Source organism: Melospiza melodia, chromosome 29 (assembly GCF_035770615.1).
Source record: "Melospiza melodia melodia isolate bMelMel2 chromosome 29, bMelMel2.pri, whole genome shotgun sequence".
NCBI classification, from domain to species: Eukaryota; Metazoa; Chordata; class Aves; order Passeriformes; family Passerellidae; genus Melospiza; species Melospiza melodia.
The window spans coordinates 6,248,136-6,267,050 of NC_086222.1; the positions used below are offsets into that span (position 1 = coordinate 6,248,136).

An 18,915-nucleotide genomic window follows, 5' to 3' on the forward strand; every position below is an offset into this window, starting at 1 on the left:
GGATAGGAGGGATGACCCATGCTGGGGCTGAGCACTGTGGGGTGGGATGTGTGGGCAGGGTCTGGGGGAGGCAGAACACCCTCACATCCTTCTGTCTACAAGAACTCAGTCACCAAATTCCTGGGGGGGATTTTGGGCTGTGGCTCAGCCAGCAAAGCTGATTTATCTACACAGGCCCTGACAGCAGCTTGTGAGGTGTGAGGAAGGTGGAATGGGAAATAACATTTATGGTGAGGGGTTCAGATTTGGACCCCCAAAGCCTTTTTATCTTCCTGCCCTGTCTCTTCAGTTCCGCCAGGCACAGCTCTGACTTTGCAGTGAGTGTTAGGTTGGATTAAGGAGGGGCAGCAATGGGCAGCACTCACACTGTAGGACACCACAGCTGAGGATACCACAAATTGCCTTCCTTGGCTGAGATGATAAAGCTGCATCCCAAACACCCTCTCCCCTAAAGCTGCAGGTATCTCTAGGTCCCCATTCCTCTCTTTCTAAACACTCTGTAGGATCTGGTGAGCCAGAAGAGGGATAACTCTGTCAGGGATGGCCAGAAAAGGTGGGTGAGTGTGTCCTCACAACTTTCCTGGACACCTCCTTGGAAGGTGTTTCCTCCCTGGAGGCCTTGCCTTGGAAATGGATGGGATGAATTTATGGAAAAATGTATGCAGAGAGGTGGTTCTCCTCAGAGCTCTGTGCAGATGGGGACATGGATGCTGCTGGAGCCTGGGGGCACAGGGGTGACCCAGCTGAGAAGCAAAGCCCAGGGGTTGTCCCTTGACAGGGGGATACAGGAATCATTTCCCATTGCCCATGGGTGTGGAGCTGGGGGTGGGCAGGAATTTCATCCTGGACCTGAGAGCACAGATCCCATCTGTGCCTTCCATCCTTCCCAAGGGGGGCACACCCCTACAGGTGGGACTGGGGGCAGTTCTCATTCCACCAGCATCCACTGTGTAGTCAGCAAAGGGTGTCATCCTTGCTTACCCTATCCCAAGTGGGAGAGGGGAGATCTAAAGCCACTTCATGGTACCCTTAAGCCATGGCTGTGGAGCTCCCGGGTCCTGAGCCCTAATTTGGGAACTGTAGGTGATTAACATGTGGTGCTGATTGAGTTCAGGCTCTGCTCACACTTGATCCAAACAGAACTGATGTTTCTCACTTTTGTGGCTTGCTCATGGATTTCCTGCTTGGGCTGCTTGATGTGTCACATGCCACTCAAGGTGGGCCAGTGTGACATGACTCAAGTGGCACTGAACCAATCCACTACCAAACCTCTGGAAGTGCCCAGGTGGTGAAAAGGCAAATCCCCTCAGTCCTCTGCTGGACAGCTGCTGCAGCTGGGTCCAGCTGCTCCAAGAAGCTCACCCTAAAATCACCATCCTCCAGCCCAGCAGCTGGGCCATGGCATGAAGTAACCAGGGATTTCTGAGGCTGCCTGCTAGGCAGTGCTTCTGCCAACAGTGGCAGCTCCTCATGGGATGTGTTTGGTCTTCCAAGGGGAAAATGGAGCAAGGGGCTGGAGAGAGAGGAGCCCTGGGAGGGCTGGCTGGCTCTCAGCTCTGGGGAATGGGATCTGCAGGGCAGAGATCAGAGAGAAGCAGCTGGTGATGGGGATGAAGAGCCATGCAGGGAATGGGGTGGGGAAAATGTCCAGGGCTCTCCTGGGCTGGGATAAAGGAAACTGCAAAGGGGCTGTGACAGAATGGTGGGGATGGTAAACTCTCCTGTAGGGCTGGGTGAGCTGAGGGAGGTGCAGATTGCTGGCTCCCCCAGGAATCCTGCTCTGGGGCACAGGATAAGGAACCACAAGGGCAGCACAGGATGAGGAACCACAAGGGCAGCATCTCCTGCAGATCTGCCCCAGATCCATCCAGACCTGCTCTGGTGCCAATGGATGCTGGCCATCACTCTCCCACTATGCTGAACCAAGCTGATGTCTGCAGATGACCCTGGAAACATGTACTTTCCCCTCTTTGTTTTTGTCCCAAAGCAGCACTCTGTGAGACTTCTGCAACATTTTAAACACGGCTGAGTAAGAGCATCCCCCTTCCAGTGCCTGGGGAGCTGGGGCAGGAAAAGTGCTGGTTTCCAGAGTGGGTCAGTGGCACAGGGGGCCTGGACCCCTCCAGCTCCCCAGTCCTGCCCCAGTCACTGCCCTGCAGCTCCCTGCAGCCCTGCCTGCCCTGCCTGCCCTGGGGAGAGCTGCCGGGCCAGGAGGAGGACGCTGGGCCCTCAGGTGTGGTGGTGCCTGGGGACAATTCACATTCACCGCCAGCTCATGATTTCCATACCTGCTTGAATACCAGCTCCTGATTTCATTTCCGTACCTGTTTGAAAATAAAGCAAGTGTCCACAGCCTTGCACAGCCCACGCGCCCACCGCACCTTCCTGAGTGCTCAGCCCTCTGCTCTGCTCTGCTCTGCTCTGCCTGCTCGGGGGCTGGCCCTGTGAAGGGGACCCTGTGATGTCCCCTGGCCCGGGCAGGGCTGTCCCCTGTGCCACCCTGGCTGGGGCAGGGCTGTCCCCTGTGCCACCCTGGCTGGGGCAGGGCTGTCCCCTGTGTCACCCTGACCTGGGCAGGGCTGTCCCCTGTGTCACCCTGGCTGGGGCAGGGCTGTCCCCTGTGCCACCCTGCAGTGTCCCCCTGGCCCGGGCAGGGCTGTCCCCTGGGCTGGCCCCTGTGTCACCCTACAGTGTCACCCTGGCCGGGGCAGGGCTGTCCCCTGTGTCACCCTGGCCGGGGCAGGGCTGTCCCCTGTTCCACTCTGACTGGGGCAGGGCTGTCCCCTGTGCCACCCTGCAGTGTTTTCTGGCCCAGGCAGGGCTGTCCCCTGTGCCACTCTGCAGTGTCCCCCTGTCCTGGGCAGAGCTGTCCCCTGTTCCACTCTGACTGGGGCAGGGCTGTCCCCTGCGCCACCCTGCAGTGTTCCCTATGTCACCCTGTGGTGTCTCCTGTGCCACCCTGCAGTGTCCCCTATGTCACCCTGCGGTGTCCCCTGTCCCGGGCAGGGCTGTCCCCCCCGGTGGCCCTGCAGGGACGCTGGGTGTGAGCTCGGCTCCCCGTCCCCCTCTGCTGGGACCCAGGCTCACTGCCCAGCGCTGCCGCTGACTGGCAGCCGACCTGGAAAAAACCACTGGCTCTGTTTGCATTGGAAGAAGCCCAAGGCTAATTTTAAGGGGTTCATTTAGCTCTGATTTAATCTGGACGCCAGCCTTGCCTATAAATCACAGCTTAATGAGAACAATCCACCTGCCTGCCCTGGCATTTAATAAAATAGAGGAGAACTGGAGTTCCTCCAGGAGCTAAGCATTCCTCATACAAGGCATCTCCCTCCCCTGCTGTGGAGAGCCCCGAGAGTGGAATTTCCCTGGCCATCCCCTGGGAATTGCTGGGTGTGTGAGCCCAGCCCTGTGGGACATGCTGGCATTGTGGCTGGTGGCCAGGATGGAGAGTTGCCACCAGTCCAAACGCCTTCCTCTGCTCACCCCCATCACCGTGGAGCAGTGGGCTCTGCTGGGAGCAGCCACTGTCTCTCCAAGGCTGTGAATGATCGTCCAGCCTGGGCAGTGACATCACCTTGTACTGTGGGACAGGGGGTGAGGGGTGCAGGATCAGCCCGTGCCCTCCAGCTTTAGCAGGACAGGTAAAATCAGCAATACCTTACCAAGCAGAGACTTTACAGGGCTTGTCCCTGCTCCTTCCCCTTTACTAGATCATGTGCCTTAGGGATGCAATCCTGCAGCTAGCACAGCTGGAGCCTTGTCACTGTCCTTCCTAATTTCCTCTGACACCCCAAGAGCTCTCTGAGCACCTCCTGCCTCTCACAGCATGTCCCCACTCTCAGAGCCCAGCCAGGTGCTAATTCCCAGTGCCCCCAGCCCCAGCAGCCCCCAGCAGTGCCCACCTTGCTCCTTGAGCCGGATGATCTCGGTGTCAGAGCCGAAGCTGTTCCAGGCCGTGCAGTTGTAGATGGTTTGGAAATCAGCACGGACGATGTTGCTGATGGTCAGTGTGGAGATCACCCCCTCATCCGTGCTCACCGTCTCCACCGTGTAGCGCCCCGAGGTCCCGGATTCCAGAACGTTCTCCTTCCAGGACCAAGCCTGCCAAGAGAGAGAAGGGTGAGCTTGGAGCAGCCCCAGGTGCTGCAGGCACTGCCCGTGCCCAGGGTGATACTCACGATGCGGTCTGGCGGCGGAGTGCTGCGGATGAAGCACTTGATCTGCCCCTTCTGGCCGTGCAGGGCGTGCTGGGTCTGCGTGCTGGAGATGATGGGGGGCCCTGTGGAGACAGGAGAGGCTGCTGTGACCCCATGGGACTGCTGGGGATGGAGGGTGTTAGGGGGGTGTTACCCAGAATGGATATTGGGTTCTGTCTCTGAAGGACAGGGATGGAGAAACAGCCCCATCTCCTCTTGCGATGGAGAGCAATGAGTGGGTTTTTGCAAAGCCCTCACAAAACACCAGGGTCCCCCATCTCTGTACCCCCATCCCTGGTGTAAAGGGTCCTTCTCCCATCTCCTTGGAGAGCCTGGCCTCTGAGAAGGGCTGTTTGCTGCAGGAGCAAAGCAGGATCCCATCCCACCTGCTGTTCCTATTCTGTGCCCTCCCTGATCCATTAAGCAACCAACCAGATTCATTAAGCAACCAGTTTGAATTAAACTAATTGCTCTCCAGGTCATTAAGGAAGATGTGGTGGAGAAGTTTCTGCTGGAAAACCTTGACACCCATCAGCTGGGCTCTCCTGTGCCATGTGGGTCATGAAAGGAGCCGAGGAGAGAGGGTAGGAAAGGCTCTTCCTGAGCCAAACACCAGCTTGGGATGGGAAATGTCCTGCCTTGGTGAGCATCCTGTGCTTGGGAGAAAAGGGATGGGAGAGGAGAGCATGTGGTGTGTCCCTCACTCTTCTAACAGCCCTGATGGCCCCAGGGGAGCAGCACAAGAGCTGGGATCCTAATTGCTGTTTATTAACCTCCTTAATTAAAGCAGATTTGCATTTCCATGAGTGGCTTGCTGCTGGCAGAAAACAGCAACAACTGGCCTGCAGGGCAGGGAGAGAGGAGTGGCAGGGGCTGTCAGAACTCCCCCTGCTCCAGCTCTGGAACTTTGGGTGTTCACTTGGGGTTGCCAAATCTGGTTTGGAGTATGTCACTGGGTTTATCAGTAATGCAGCCTTGTGGATTTTTTCCCATTTTCCTCACCTCCCTGCCCTGCACTTGACATGCTCCTTCAAAAAACGGTCTCAGGGATTTGGGGTAAAGTAGGAAGAAAGATTTGCCTGGGTATTCCTGCCTGATTCTCATCCAAATCACCCATTTATAAATTCCATACATGCACAGAAATATACCAAAATGCTAAATCCTTCACTCTCAGGCATTTGTACACACAGCTGCCTTTTGGAACTGTCCCGGTAACCCCTTCCTGCACCAAGCTTGCACACTCCCCACACACTTCCCACTGAGGCACAGCCCTGTCCCTGCTTCCTTACACTGCTCCAAGGGGAGATGGATGGAAAACAAGCTCATTGAAGCACAATTCACTGACCAGTGGCCACGGTTCTGGCAGCTCAGGAAATTACTACTGGAAGGGAGCCGCCATCAGCATCAGGAATAGCAGGAGCTGGGCGTGAAGGTCAGGACTTGTTTTGCTGTAATGGACACAGCAGTACGGCTGTGGAAGCTTCTGCCCTTTTTGATCGAAGAAGGCAAAGAAAAAAAAAAGCCACTTTGTTGTGTTTTTCTCTCTAAATGCTCAAGATGTTGTTCTAGGCACGATCCCAAGGTGTGAGTTCTTGTTTATCCATTGCTGAAAGCTCAGCTTTCCCAAGGGTCTCAGAGGAGGTGACTCCTTGCTTTGCCTGAGGAGCCTGCTGAGGCCATTGATGCTCCTGCCCACCTGATGATTCCAAAGCCAGCAGAGGCAAGAGCAGTGGTGGGATCTGCAAGCCAGACCTAAACAGTAATAAAAAGAACCATCTCCTTTCCATTTTGATGGTTGTATGTTACTTATAAATTCTGGAAGTGCTCCAAGACTGGGTGACGCTAGAGAAAAATGGCTTAATAATCATTAAAAGGATCATTTTCCCCAAGGCGAGTGGGTTTTAAATGGCACAAATGCCAATGGCTTTGGCTTTTATTATTGCTTCAGGAGTTCAGTGTCGAAGGCTTATCATCATGATAATAGTGGATGACTAAAGACTATTTGTGAGATGAACATGCCCAGAAATAATAGCACGAAGTTGCAGCCTCTTCTCATTCAGGGCTGGTGTTTGATTCTCCACCAGGCTCTGGCTCCTTATGAAAGCTGCCAATCTCCAGCTTGGCATTCAGCACCGAGTGTGAGACAGCCCACAGGCAGGGAAAAGGCTCTAAGCAATGTTGCTATGGATATAAATGATGGAGCTATTGGTGGAGGTTATTTTTAGCACCTCGGTGCCAATTTATTTGTGCGGTCCTGGCGACTCGCACAAAAGAGAAGTCTGAGGTGGAAGCCTTCAGGAATGAAAGGATAGGATGGCCTTGGCTTCTCCAGTCTGCTTGAGTCCATCTGAACTTTTCTCCCAGGCACTCAAAATGATTTGGCAGGAGAGTTTTGTTTAACTCCTTGCTTCCTGCAGAAGTCCTGAGCTGGCTGGTTCTGCCTGGTATTGATTACAAAGGAACACCACAGAATGATTTGTGTTGGGAAAGACTTTAAAACCCATCTCATTCCAGATCCCCTGCCATGGGCAGAGACACCTCCCACCAGAGGAGGTTGTTCCAACCTGCTCTTGAACACTTCCTGACACCCTGATGTGCTCCTGACCAAGCGGGATAGCACATCAGCCCCTGCCCTGCTCCCAGCTGTCACACATGCCCAAATTCCTTGTTGGGGTGAATCCCAGGCAAATGACATCCTGAGTTAGTCACCTGGAGCTGTCCAGCCCTTCCAACAAACTTCTCTTACAGAACAAGGTGAGCAGGGGTGGTGGTCCCTGCCCAGCAGCCCCTGCCAAGCCTGGATGGTGCAGTGACAGAGGGGACTGCTGCTGATCTGCCTGTGAAGGTGACCTTGGGGTGCTCCTGCTGGGGTGGGAGCTGTGACCAGGCTGGGTGCAGTCAAGAGCATCGAGAGGCTTTGGCTGTAAATCCAGCTGCTGCTGATTTATGATGGCACCAAGTTCCTCCCTTCCCTTGAGCCTCTGCTGCTCTGGCCCTGCCAAATGCTGCTGCTTTGCATAATCCTCCTTCCCACTCACCAGACTGAATCCTATCTGCTTCCTTGCAGGCTGGTGGCCTTGGCTCTGGCATGGGGTTGGGCTGCTCTGCAACCACAGCCCTGTCTGAGGGAGCTGGGTGGGAAGGGCACAGGATGCTCTCCCACCCCACCATCACCACGCCATGATTTTGGATAATTTTGGGAATGGATGGGCTGGTGGGATCACAGGCTCAGAGTGGGTTGGGTGATCCCTCAGTTGGGACCTCTGGGCTTGCTGGGATGGATCAGCCCTCTAAAAGTCCAGGTGTCCTGATCAGGGCAGTGCAGCCACCCCAGAACTCCTCAATGCCTGATTTTTCTGTGACAGAGGGAAGCATCTGTTAGTAACAGACAATTGTATCACCCTCTGGATTTAAAATCACTTCAAAATATGAGGCATTCAGCTTCCCCCTTGAATTACATCAGAGCAGGCTTCCAGCAGAATTCATTAGCTGGATTAGACACACTGTGCTGTGCTCTGGAGCTGGAACGCTGCTCCCACTGCAGGACAGGCTGCCTCTTGTTCTTGGGGGATGTGGGATGTGGGGATGCTGCTCAGGGGCTCGGTTCTCTTCACTTGGAGGGCCAGGAGACTATTCTGGCCCAGAGGTGTGGGATTGTCCCTTGGTCCAACACTTGCAGTAACATGTCCCAACGTTGTCACCTTCAGGGTGCACCTGGCAACACCTCCCATGGGATGGGGTGTGCAGGCAGTCAGTTCCTGGCAGATGATCAAGGCTGAGCAGTGAACCCCATGCATGGATTTCATTTGCTCCCCATCAGTTTTCCCAGGCATAAGCTGGTGGGAAAAACCAAAAATTGCTGGAGGGAAACTTTTCCAGTCAGTGCTGCAAGCTCCAAATGCCTCGAGCTGTGGGGAGCTCTGCTCTGCTCTCAGGGCATCCCTGTGCCTGGTAGGTGTCAGGGAAGGAGCATGTTCTTTGTGCTAATTTGTTGCTTTGTTTTCCATGAGCTCATTTAATTGTAATTAAAACCCAGCAGCTGCTGGGGAAGGAGACTGAAGGCGCTGAGGAGCTGAGTCCAAGTCAGGGAGTGGCTGGTTTTCAGTGGTTGGTTTTTAATGGTTGGTTTTCAGTGGTTGGTTTTCAATGGTTGGTTTTCAGTGGTTGGTTTTCAGTGGCTGGTTTTCAGTGGCTGGTTTTTAGTGGTTGGTTTTTAGTGGCTGGTTTTCAATGGTTAGTTTTTAGTGGTTGGTTTTCAGTCCCTGCTGGGTTGCCCTCAGCTTCCTTTTCCAGGATTATAGAAACCTGGAATAGTTTGGGTGGGAAGTGATCTTTAAAGGTCATCCAGTCCAACCCCTTGCCATGACAGGGACATCTTCAGCTAGATCAGGTTGCTCAGAGCTCTGTCCTTGAATGTTTCCAGGGAACTGGGGCATCCACCATGTGCATTACCTGTGTTTGAAATCAATGCTTACCTGAGCTGCCTCCTGCTTATGTTCTTCTCCTGTGACAGTGAGTGGGGAGTGAAACCTGCCAGTTTGTCATGCAGGTGAGAGACAATGCAAAATTCATCCTCTGCTTACACCATTTGCAGCCTGCCTGGCTCTTTCCCTGCCGTATTTATGCTGAAATTTGTTACCAGCTGCTGTGAGGTCCTGGACAGGGCATCATTAAACTCCAGAGATTTGGCTGTGAGTCCAGGGCACATCCTGACACGCTGCTGGATGAGCCCCAAGCAGCCATGGAGGTATCCTGACAGGAATTCTCACAGGAATCCTGGCAGGCAGAGTGTTCACAAGTATCCTCACAGGAATCTCACAGGTATCCTCATGTGGGATGGAGAGTGTGATTAGGCTGCTGCTCTTGGATCCAGACTCAATTCCCAGCTTTCCAGGTGTACAACAGAGACAACAGCACTCTCCGACCTCGCGAGGGTTTTGCAAGATTAATCTATTAAAGATTTAAAACTGCCAGCTCCCAACTACTCAATAAACTCCTGTTGATAATAGGGAACTGTGTGGGGCTGAGCAAATGTTGATTTTTGTTTTGCTTTAACTTGTGCATTTCCAGGCAAAATAATGCAAAATCCACTTTACTCCAATTGCCTGGATCTCTGATTCAACTGGGGGTGGGGTTTGCTCCCAAAGGAAGTATCTGAGGGGATAATTTGGGAACAGGAGCTGTCAGACAACAGAATCAAGGCAGGAAGGGAATGGGGGTAGGGAATGAATGGTGGAAGGGAAACAGGAGAGAATGGTGGAAGGGAAGAAGGAAGGAATGAATGGCAGGAGGGAAAGAATGGTGGAAGGGAAGTAGGAAGGGATGGCAGAAGAGAAGCAGGAGGGAAGGAATGGTGGAAAGGAAGAAGGAAGGAATGAATGGCAGAAGAGGAGCAGGAAGGAATGGCAGAAGGGAAGCAGGAGGGAAGGAATGGTAGAAGGGAAGGAGGAGTGAATGCCAGAAGGGAAGCAGGAGGGAAGGAATGGTGGAAGGGGAGCAGGAAGAAATGGCAGAAGGGGAGCAGGGGGGAATGGCAGAAGGGAAGCAGGAAAGAAGGAATGGCAGAAGGGGAGCAGGAATGAATGAATGAATAAATGAATGGCAGAAGAGGAGCAGGAGGGAGGGAATGGCAGAAGGGAAGCAGGAATGAAGGAATGGCAGAAGGGGAGTGAGAGGGAATGGCAGAAGGGAGCAGGAAGGAATGAATGGTGGAAGGGAAGAAGGAAGGAATGAATGAATGGCAGGAGGGAAGGAATAGCAGAAGGAAAGCAGGGAGGAATGGCAGAAGGGGAGCAGGAATGAATGAATGGCAGAGGAGGAGCAGGAGGGAGGGAATGTCAGAAGGGAGCAGGAATGAATGTCAGAGGGAAGCAGGAAGGAATGTCAGAAGGGAGCAGGAGAGAGGGAATGCCAGAGGGGAGCAGATATAAATGAATGGCAGAAGGGGAGCAGGAAGGAGTGTCAGAAGGGAGCAGGAGAGAGGGAATGTCAGAGGGGAGCAGGAATGAATGTCAGAAGTAAGGAGGAGGTACCGTTGACGGTGAGCGTCACCTCCCGCTCCCCCGCGCCCACGCGCGGCACCACGGCTCTGCACACGTATTTCCCGGCGTCTTCCTGGCGCACTGACTTCAGGACCAGCTTGTTCTCATTGCTCAGGACCTGAAAGAGAGGAGGGGACCTTTCAGGTGGGCCAGGAGAAGTTACAGACAAAACAATGACCCGAGTCACCAGCTCCTGAGCATCCTTGGGAAAGCCAAGCGGATGAGCCCAAAGTCTGGCATTGCATGGAAATAGCACTTGCTGCTGTTGCCCAAAGAATAAAGAATCACCACAGGTGTTTTGGGGTGGAATTAGAAATCCTCTTCCTATCCATTTGAATTTTTACAAACTCCTGTTTTGTAAGAAGTTCAAGATGCAAGAGGAAAATTTGGTGGCTGCAGTGACACAGGCAGAAAAACCTCAGAGAGAACCACACTCCACACTTGTACCTCCACATCCACAGGCACAGGGGAGCCTGCTGGGATTGACTCTGGAATTTTATGCCCAGAAGTTGTGGCAGAGGTGGCAGACACCTTGGAACAGGGTCTGGATACCCAGGGAAATCTCAACTGGCTCTGGCCAGCCCCCTGCTATGGACTGGCTCACTGCTGCTCCCCTGCCCTGCTGTGCTTTATTAAACCTGGAAAAGCTGAGGGATCTGGCTGAGGCTGTCAGCGGGATCTTGGCACTGCTGGGTTTGAAAAAACACATGGCAGATCTCAAACAGAGAATGGTTTTTGGAGCAAACTCCTCCAGCTGCCCTTGGCCTTCTCCCTCAGGGCTCTGCAGGTCACAGCCCATCATCTCTCCTCCTCCTCCTCCTCAGCTGGGTGAGCCACAGCTGGCACTGCTCCCACAGCTCCTGGAGTCAGTGGATGCAGGGGTTGGATGTGGATCTGGGGTCTCCCTGTAGCAAGGTGGGGGTCTCAGCCCTAACCTGGCACGAGGCAGAGGCACAGAGGGTCAGATCCCTTTAAACCCACTGTGTTAGTATTGATTGCAGAGTTAGCCATAAAAACACCTGTGTTTACTTGGCCTCAACCTCTCTTTGGTCTCTGACTTGCTTCCTTTTTGTGAAAAAAGGAGAAAAGAAGGCAATCTTGAGGGACTTCAACCTGGTTCTGAAAACAGAGGGGCTGGGGAAAAATCAGCCGTGATCCCGGTTCCCACTGGGATGGCTGGGTGCTGATGGCTTCACAAAGCACCATCCTCTGCTAGGATCCCTCTGAATGAATGAAGAGCTCCTTCTTTGACTGCCAGGCTGGGAAAAGAGACTTTCTAACACATCTGGGGGTCACTGTGAGCAGCAGAGACCCCAAGATTGCAGCCCCCCTGCCCTGGCCATGCCCTTGCCCCTGCCCCCAGAGGTTCTTACCACGCCCGAGCCTCGCTTCATCCAGACGATGGTCAGGGAGGGGTTCCCAGTCCAGGCACAGTTGAACACGGCGTCCGAGCCCAGGTCCACCAGCAGGGACTGCGGCTCCGTGGCCATCCTGGGCCCAACTGTGCAGAGGAAACTGGAATTACTGCCAGGGATGGGCTCTGCCAGCCAGGAACCCCACACTAAACAGGGCACGGGGAGCAGGGTAGATCATGATGGGCCCCAAATAAAGAAAAGCCTGCTGCAGCTCCAGAGGGGTCAGCTCCCCAGTGACCACCCCACGAGCTCACAAGGAAATCACAGGTCCAACCAGCAGAGCGTTTACAAAGAGTGAGCTGCAGGAGAGCCCAGCCAGTCCTGCCACCCTGGGCAAGTAAGACTGAGTTGTGTGTGCTTCCTGCTGATTCTCAGCAGCTCTGCTGAGCCTGGAAGCCAGGCTGAAGCCATCAGGTTACTCACAGTAGACATCCACGGTCCTGCTGATGTTTGTGCTGCCCAGAGCATTGGTGACCTCGCAGGACACGGGCTCAAAGAAGAACGTGTGGTCCACGATGGTTTCGTAGAAGTCCCCGGAGGCTTCCTTTATCACCTGGCCTTTCTTCGCCCACCTGTTGAAGTAAACAGAGCATTGTTGTGGTGCTGCTTTGTGTCTCTTGCCATGTCCACGTGTAGCTGTCACAGTGCTGGGGCAGCACACCCGGAGTGCCCCTGACTTCAGAAGGGACATGAGCTTGTTCTCAGCATTGTCCCCTTCCCTGGGGGTTTAGGGACTGAAGCCACAGAGAGGAGAGGAGCCATCAGAGAGATACAGACATGTACCCCTACAGAAACCTTTCCAAAAGAAACCAACATTCTATTACCCTGTTTCAGTGGGAATACACCTCATTTTCTAGGATAGTGAAGGACCTCAGTGATGGGAGGAATGGGACATGGAGGGGTGTCTACTTGATGGGGATGACAGTCCCTTCCTGAAGGCTTGCCAACAACACTGCTGGCATCAAACAACACATCAAAACCAGTAAAAACATTTTCTGCTGCCCCCCGCTTTGGCCCTTTTCTTCCTTTTTTTCTTTTTTCTTTCCCCTGTCAAAGAGAACTTTATCCCTTTAAGGCAGCTGAAATAACATTTCCCGAAAAGCCAAGCTGGCATTTGCAGCACTGCAACTTGCAAATTGTCTTGGAGAACAAGCTGTCAACTCAGCACTTGAATTAAGCCCTGTTTGCCAAACAATGAGCAAATGTGACCTAATGGGGCACCATCTGGCAACCTGCCACTCGGGAGCGGGTGGGAAAGGCGGAGATGCTGTCAGGCGGCCTGAAACTCCAGCCACTCTTTGGGGAAGGGAAAAAAAAGCCTGGGAAAAAACATATAATAATCCTCCCCAAACAGGACAGGTAAATGGGAGGGAAGAGGGTTTCCCTGAGGAGTCTCTGCCTTGTTGTTGTGGGGCTGCCCTTCTGGTTGTGCTGGATGGGTTGGGAAGGATGCAGGCACTGGGAGCTGGTCTGGAGAGAGGAAGGAGGTGCAGAGGCTGAAGGAGAGAGAAGGAGCTGCTGAAAGAGCTGCAGAGGCTGCTCCCCACACGGGGCCGGTGCCGTGGTTTGGGGAGAGCTGTCCCTTTCAAGGCCAGCAGCATCTGCTCCTCCCAGCGGCCTCCTGCCTCCCTCTGCTTGTTCCTGTCACTCTGCCATGGCTCCCCACTGCTCCAGTGCTGCCCCAAAGGCAGCCAAGGACAACTCGAGCTGCGGGGAGCTCCTGCTGAAGGTCCATAGGCACCGAGTGCCTCAGTGGGGCTGCAGAGAGAGCAGAATGCTGGTGCACGGCAGGCTGGAGAACACCCTTAGTGCTGCCAGAGCCAATTCCCCGAGCACTGTGAACCTCAGTGCCTCCTGCCAGTGACCTGCTCAGCCTCCCCGTGGTGACACAGCACTCTGAGAGGTGTTCCCCAGTGGATGGCAGTCATTTGTATGCCCTGACCTGCCCTCGCCTCCCATTTATCTCTGCACTTCTAACAGATGCTGACTGGCCACTTCAGCTTCCCTCCCCTGCCTCCCTCACCTCCCCCTCCAATAATTAATCAGGAGGTGCTGGTTTTATTTCTAGGGCTGCTTTGTGTGTTAATGAGGGAGGTTCTGTATGGAAAAACCTGCACAAATGGAGGGGCAGGTGCTGCTCCCAAGCTCTGAACAGGCAGTGATGCTTTGGTGATGTCTCCCAGAGGGAATTGCAGCCCAAGCCAAGCCTGCAAGGCTGAGCTCAGCATCCTGCTCCCCCTGCCTCCCCATGGATCTGCCTTGCCCTGCCACAGGAACACTGCTGGTGGCTGTGGGAGGCACCTGCCAGCGCTGTGAGAGCGGCTGTTCCTCGGGGATGGGGCAACAGAGGGACAGGGACATCTGCCACAGGTCTGGCACCTCCTGCCCAAAGCTTAGCACAGCCTGTGGGATGGAGAGAATGGAGAGAGACATGGTCCTGATGTCTCCTGTTTGGTTTGCTGGTCCAAAAGGCCTGAATTCATATCAAGAACTGCAGAGGAATGAAAGGAAAGAGGGAAGGAAGCTTCTGGGAAGGTTCAGGGAAGGAAGGAAGGAAGGAAGGAAGGAAGGAAGGAAGGAAGGAAGGAAGGAAGGAAGGAAGGAAGGAAGGAAGGAAGGAAGGAAGGAAGGAAGGAAGGAAGGAAGGAAGGAAGGAAGGAAGGAAGGAAGGAAGGAAGGAAGGAAGGAAGGAAGGAAATGGGGAAATCCCCCATGCTCTCCGTCAGAAATATTCCTGCTCCATTAAGCTCCTTTTACAATGTTGTCCCTGCAGAGATTCCCAGCCTGGAGCAGTTTTCCAGCCTCTGGAGGGTCTTGTTCTGCCCCTTAGGTGCTCAGGGGAGGCAGCAGGTGTATGAAGCCATTTTTTTACAGCAGTCAATGGGACAGGGTGTGGCACCAAACTTTGTGGACAATCCAGAGCTTCTCTTGTGCACAAATATTTTGCACAAACGCACCCTCCCTGCTGTGCAAAGGGCAAGAAGGAGGCTTCAAGATGAGGATAAAAGTGACTTATGGGGTCATGTCCTTGCACCTGCAGTTCATCCTCCCAACATTCCTGGAGAGCACTGGGAATTGGAACCAGGTGGAGAAAGAAGTGTCTGGAGGTGGGTTTGAGCTGGGCAGAGCTCAGATGAGATCCTTCTGGATGTTGCAAAAGAGAGAACAAAGTTTCCAAGAGCTGTTTGACATCGCAGCTGCTTGGGAAAACATCTCCCAACAACCGTGGCATGGCGCTTTATGGATTTGCTCAAAACCCATCGCTGCAGCAAAACTGGATTTCCTGATGTGTCACAAACACCAATTTTTTGTGCTTCAGCAGAGATCAAGGTTCTTGCTCCAGTTTTCCAAGGCTTTACAGGCTAAATCAATGTGGCTGAACGAGCATTATGGATCTTTTATAATGTCAAATTGGTTTTTAATAATGGCAGCTGATAACTCTCTTGTAAAGCTTCCTGTGATGAGCTCGTGGACAGCCAGAAGGGTTTTAACTGAGGGTTTTAATGAGCCCATAACGTGCCTTGCTCACCTATTAACCATTCAGTTGTTATTTATAAACAGAACCTGAATAAAAAGGAGCAGAGAAGAGGGGAGGATGGTCCTGCAGCCCCATCTACCACCTCCACTGCTGTGGCTCTCTGTGATTTCTTCCTCCTGTATCCATGGCCTGCACCAGCCTGGCTCCCAGCCAGTGCTCCTGGTCCTGCCAGCCTGGAGATCAGGGGCTCCTTTCATTTATGTTGTTCCCTTGAAGGTATTTATAGATAGCAAATGTGCCACTCAGGGTCTGTTCCAGACTCTATAAATTCACCTGCTTTAGTCTCTCCCGGGATGACTTGGCCACCACCTTGCCTGTCACTGCTTGTGCTGATTCCCACCCTTTGCTAGGCTCCAGTGCAGGGGCAGGGCTGGGCAGGGGGCTCCCTGTGCCAGGAGAGGGGTGAGGCTCTGTCTGTGGGGACCCTGCCCACAGGACTGCGTGTGTGTGACTCCCTTAGGCTGAAGGGCAGCACAGGCAGAGGGGATGCTGTGGGACCTCTCCCAATGCCCCTGAGCCCCTTGGGTGGTCCCCACAGGGTGACTGTGGGGGTGTCTTCATTTCCTGCCCTCTGCCACTGACAGGCACCTTTGGAGTACCCAGCTCCAAATTCACCCTGTCCCATTGGGACCAATGCAGATCACAGAATCATAATCCCAGAAGGGTTTGGGTTGGATGGGACCTTAAAGCTCATCTTGTCCTATAGTAGGGACACCTTCCTCTACCCCAGGCTGCTCCCAGCCCTGCCCAGCCTGGCCTTGGGCACTGCCAGGGATCCAGGGGCAGCCACAGCTGCTCTGGGCACCTGTGCCAGGGCCTGCCCACCCTCACAGGGAACAATTCCCAATTCCCAATATCCCATCCAGCCCTGCCCTCTGGCAGTGGGAGCCATTCCCTGTGTCCTGTCCCTCCATCCCTTGTCCCCAGTCCCTCTGCAGCTCTCCTGGAGCCCCTTCAGGCCCTGGCAGGGGCTCTGAGCTCTCCCTGGAGCCTTCTCCTCTCCAGGTGAGCACCCCCAGCTCTCCCAGCCTGTATCCAGGACAGAGATGTGCAGATTTTCTCATCTTCATTTCTTTTCACTGAACACCATCTCAGTCTGTGTCCCCAGATGGGCATTTCTTCCCCTGTGGGCTGGGTTTCATTCTGTTGTTTCCTTTCTCATATTTGTAATGTGCTTTTGTTTTCCTCTGGCCTCTCTGGAGGGAGTACCAGGTGCCTCCCAATTCAGTATCTTCTGCAAATTGAATTTGCTCGAGTGATGGAAGAAAACAAATTTCAACCAGGAAAGAGATATTTTGATCCAAGTTTCAAAGGGGTTGTTACAATCAGCACTGAAAACCGGTGATTAAAGAATGAACAAAAAATAGAATACCTGCAGTGGGTCCTTTTAACACTGAAGAGGGAGGAAGGAACTTTTCTAAGGAGACATTCTTCAGGGAAATAGCATTTTTCTGACTCCATCGATTGCTTCCCAGCTAAGAGTGCACACAAGCAAATAAGAGAGGACAGTTTGGGATTTGTCAGCTCCTAAACAATGCTAGGGCTTTGTTTTGGTTTTCATGTCTTAGTGTTTTTATTTCTTCTGCTCTTGTTTCTGAAGGAAGTCTGCCAAGAGATGGGATGACACACCTGAGCCTCGTCCCCAGCTCTCAGAGGGATGCTCAGCTGCATCTCCTTCTGCACAGCAGTTCCATCCCTCTTTCCCATGAATCCTGTTTCTGGCTGGGCTGCCAGGCTGGTGAAGCCTCCACAGAATTCCCCAGTGAGAGCACAGCAAACCCCACTGTCCTAGGGTGATGTTATGATGCTTGTATCCCCATTCATGTGTTCTGTTTATGCTGGATATCATGTTCTGTGCTTTTAAGACTGGCTCTGAAGAGTGAAAGTTCTGTTTGGGTTTTCTTATCAGCCTGGTGGAACACAGAGACGGGCAGTACATGGTGCTGCTTTTGCTTTTTTGCTTTTGCTTTTCGATTTGCTCTCGCTCTTGCTTCTGCCTTGCTTCTGCTTGCTCTTACTTCTGCTCCTTAGTTAGTTTAGCTAAACAGTCCAAATTTATTCCTGGGCTGTTTCTCCTTTCCTTTTTTTCAACCAAATCGAGCCTGCTCTGGTCTGGGACCTGGGGAGCACCAAGAGTTTGCACCTTGTGGCCTGCAGGGCCTGCTCTGGGCCGCAGCCTTTCCCAGTGCCGGAGGGACTGATAACAGAGTGAGCATCCACAGGAGAGACTTTCTGAATTTGTCATCTTTTCCAGAGCAGTGACAGAGTGGTGTCATCTGGTATCGTTCATTCTGTGTGCTGGGGGTGCTGTGCCTGTTAAATAAACAGGTTCTTTCCACTTGTGTCCGAGGAATCCTTCCCAACCCAGTTGTCTGCAGGGGCCATGTGGGTTTGCTTTCTGGAGGAGCCCCCTTTTGGAGATTCTCTCCCAAATTTGCCCTAAACCAGGACACCCACAGGGTGTCAGTCCTTGGAGGAGCATTGTTAACATCCCTGCTCATGAATACTTCATCCCTGCTCACGCTCACCTGAACAAACACCCCTCTCTGTCTGCCCTACAAGGGCTTCTAATCCTTCAACACCCAGCGTGTGGGAACAAACTACCAACTTCCCAGCCCTGGGAAAGCTGTAGGACTCAACAAAATCTTCTTCAGAAAGGTCTTCATCAGGCCACGGCTCCTTACAGCATCACAGGGACTCCTGGGGGGTAACAGGGGCTGCTGGGGCTCTGAAATGCCCCATCAAGCACTGCACAAATCCACCCTGCAGGTTCTGAGGGAGGATATTGGAGCTGCCAGCAGCTCTGGAGCAGCACTCCTGGCTGCTCTGGTGGCGAATCACCGGGGGAAGTGGAGTGTGTCGTCGGTTTTAATTAACAATGCAAAATAAAGTGGTTGCTTGCCATATAAATCGTGTTTACTAAGAATTACTTAAAATGGATAAATATTTTCTTGGACGCATTTTAATTGCTTAATAAAAGTACCAAGAACACCCACAAATACCTTAAATAAATGCATGGCTCAGGGAAAGAATTAATTAACATTTCATTCCTGGGAATGGCTATTAATTGCTACAAATTGCTCAGAGAATGGGTTTCGTTGCTTTATTGCCAGCAGTACCTCCAGTTCCTGGGTGTGATGTGACAGTCCCCTCCTCTCACCCTCACAGCAGAGCTGTCCCCAGTGGGATGCCCTGAGCACCACCCCAAACCCCCGAGGCTCCAGAGCCTTGGTATCCTCCACAGGATGGATGTTTTGAGGCTGACATTCTGGCATCCTTTGGAGGTCCAAAGGCGACAGGAACAATGGATGGCTCCTGCTGGTGCCAGCCTTGTGAGAAATGATGGAGTGAGGTTCCCAACACAAGCGGTGTCGCGGTGCCCCCCACGTGTGATGCATCGCACAAATTATTTCTTTATTACGGGTAAATTTTCATAATGGTGATGTATGGGGTTGTTCCTCTTCTCCCTGCCTAATGAAGACGTGTGGGGCTCATGTGGCTCCTCCACCTCCCACTCTGAGTGTGGGTTCATTTGTCAGCAGCAGGCCCTGGGTAACCTCTCCCCATCCGCATTACACAGCTGTGCCTCCAGCCTGGGCTGCATCCAGCTCAGAGCCCTGAGGATTCTCCTGAGCCTGGGCTGGCCCTGCAGCATGGGGCTGGGCTGTGGAACCACAGAGCCAGGCAATTGTTCAGCTTGGAAAGGAGCTCTGAGAGCATCAGTC

General features: G+C 53.2%; 1 protein-coding gene across 3 annotated transcripts in view; it reads right to left on the reverse strand.

The window, feature by feature from the left end:
• The window catches only part of KIRREL3 (kirre like nephrin family adhesion molecule 3), a 417,878-nt gene that overhangs the window by 17,164 nt on the left and 381,799 nt on the right, over window positions 1-18,915 (reverse strand). For 2 of the 3 annotated variants that reach the window (XM_063178566.1, XM_063178569.1), the window contains 6 exons: window positions 12,076-12,224; window positions 11,611-11,738; window positions 10,229-10,355; window positions 4,179-4,279; window positions 3,903-4,101; window positions 2,289-2,324 (listed from right to left, as the gene is read on the reverse strand). In XM_063178566.1, the coding sequence (XP_063034636.1) occupies window positions 2,289-2,324; window positions 3,903-4,101; window positions 4,179-4,279; window positions 10,229-10,355; window positions 11,611-11,738; window positions 12,076-12,224 (740 nt within the window). The remainder of the gene's footprint in view (window positions 1-2,288; window positions 2,325-3,902; window positions 4,102-4,178; window positions 4,280-10,228; window positions 10,356-11,610; window positions 11,739-12,075; window positions 12,225-18,915) is intronic. The other variant, XM_063178568.1, reaches the window with a different exon arrangement.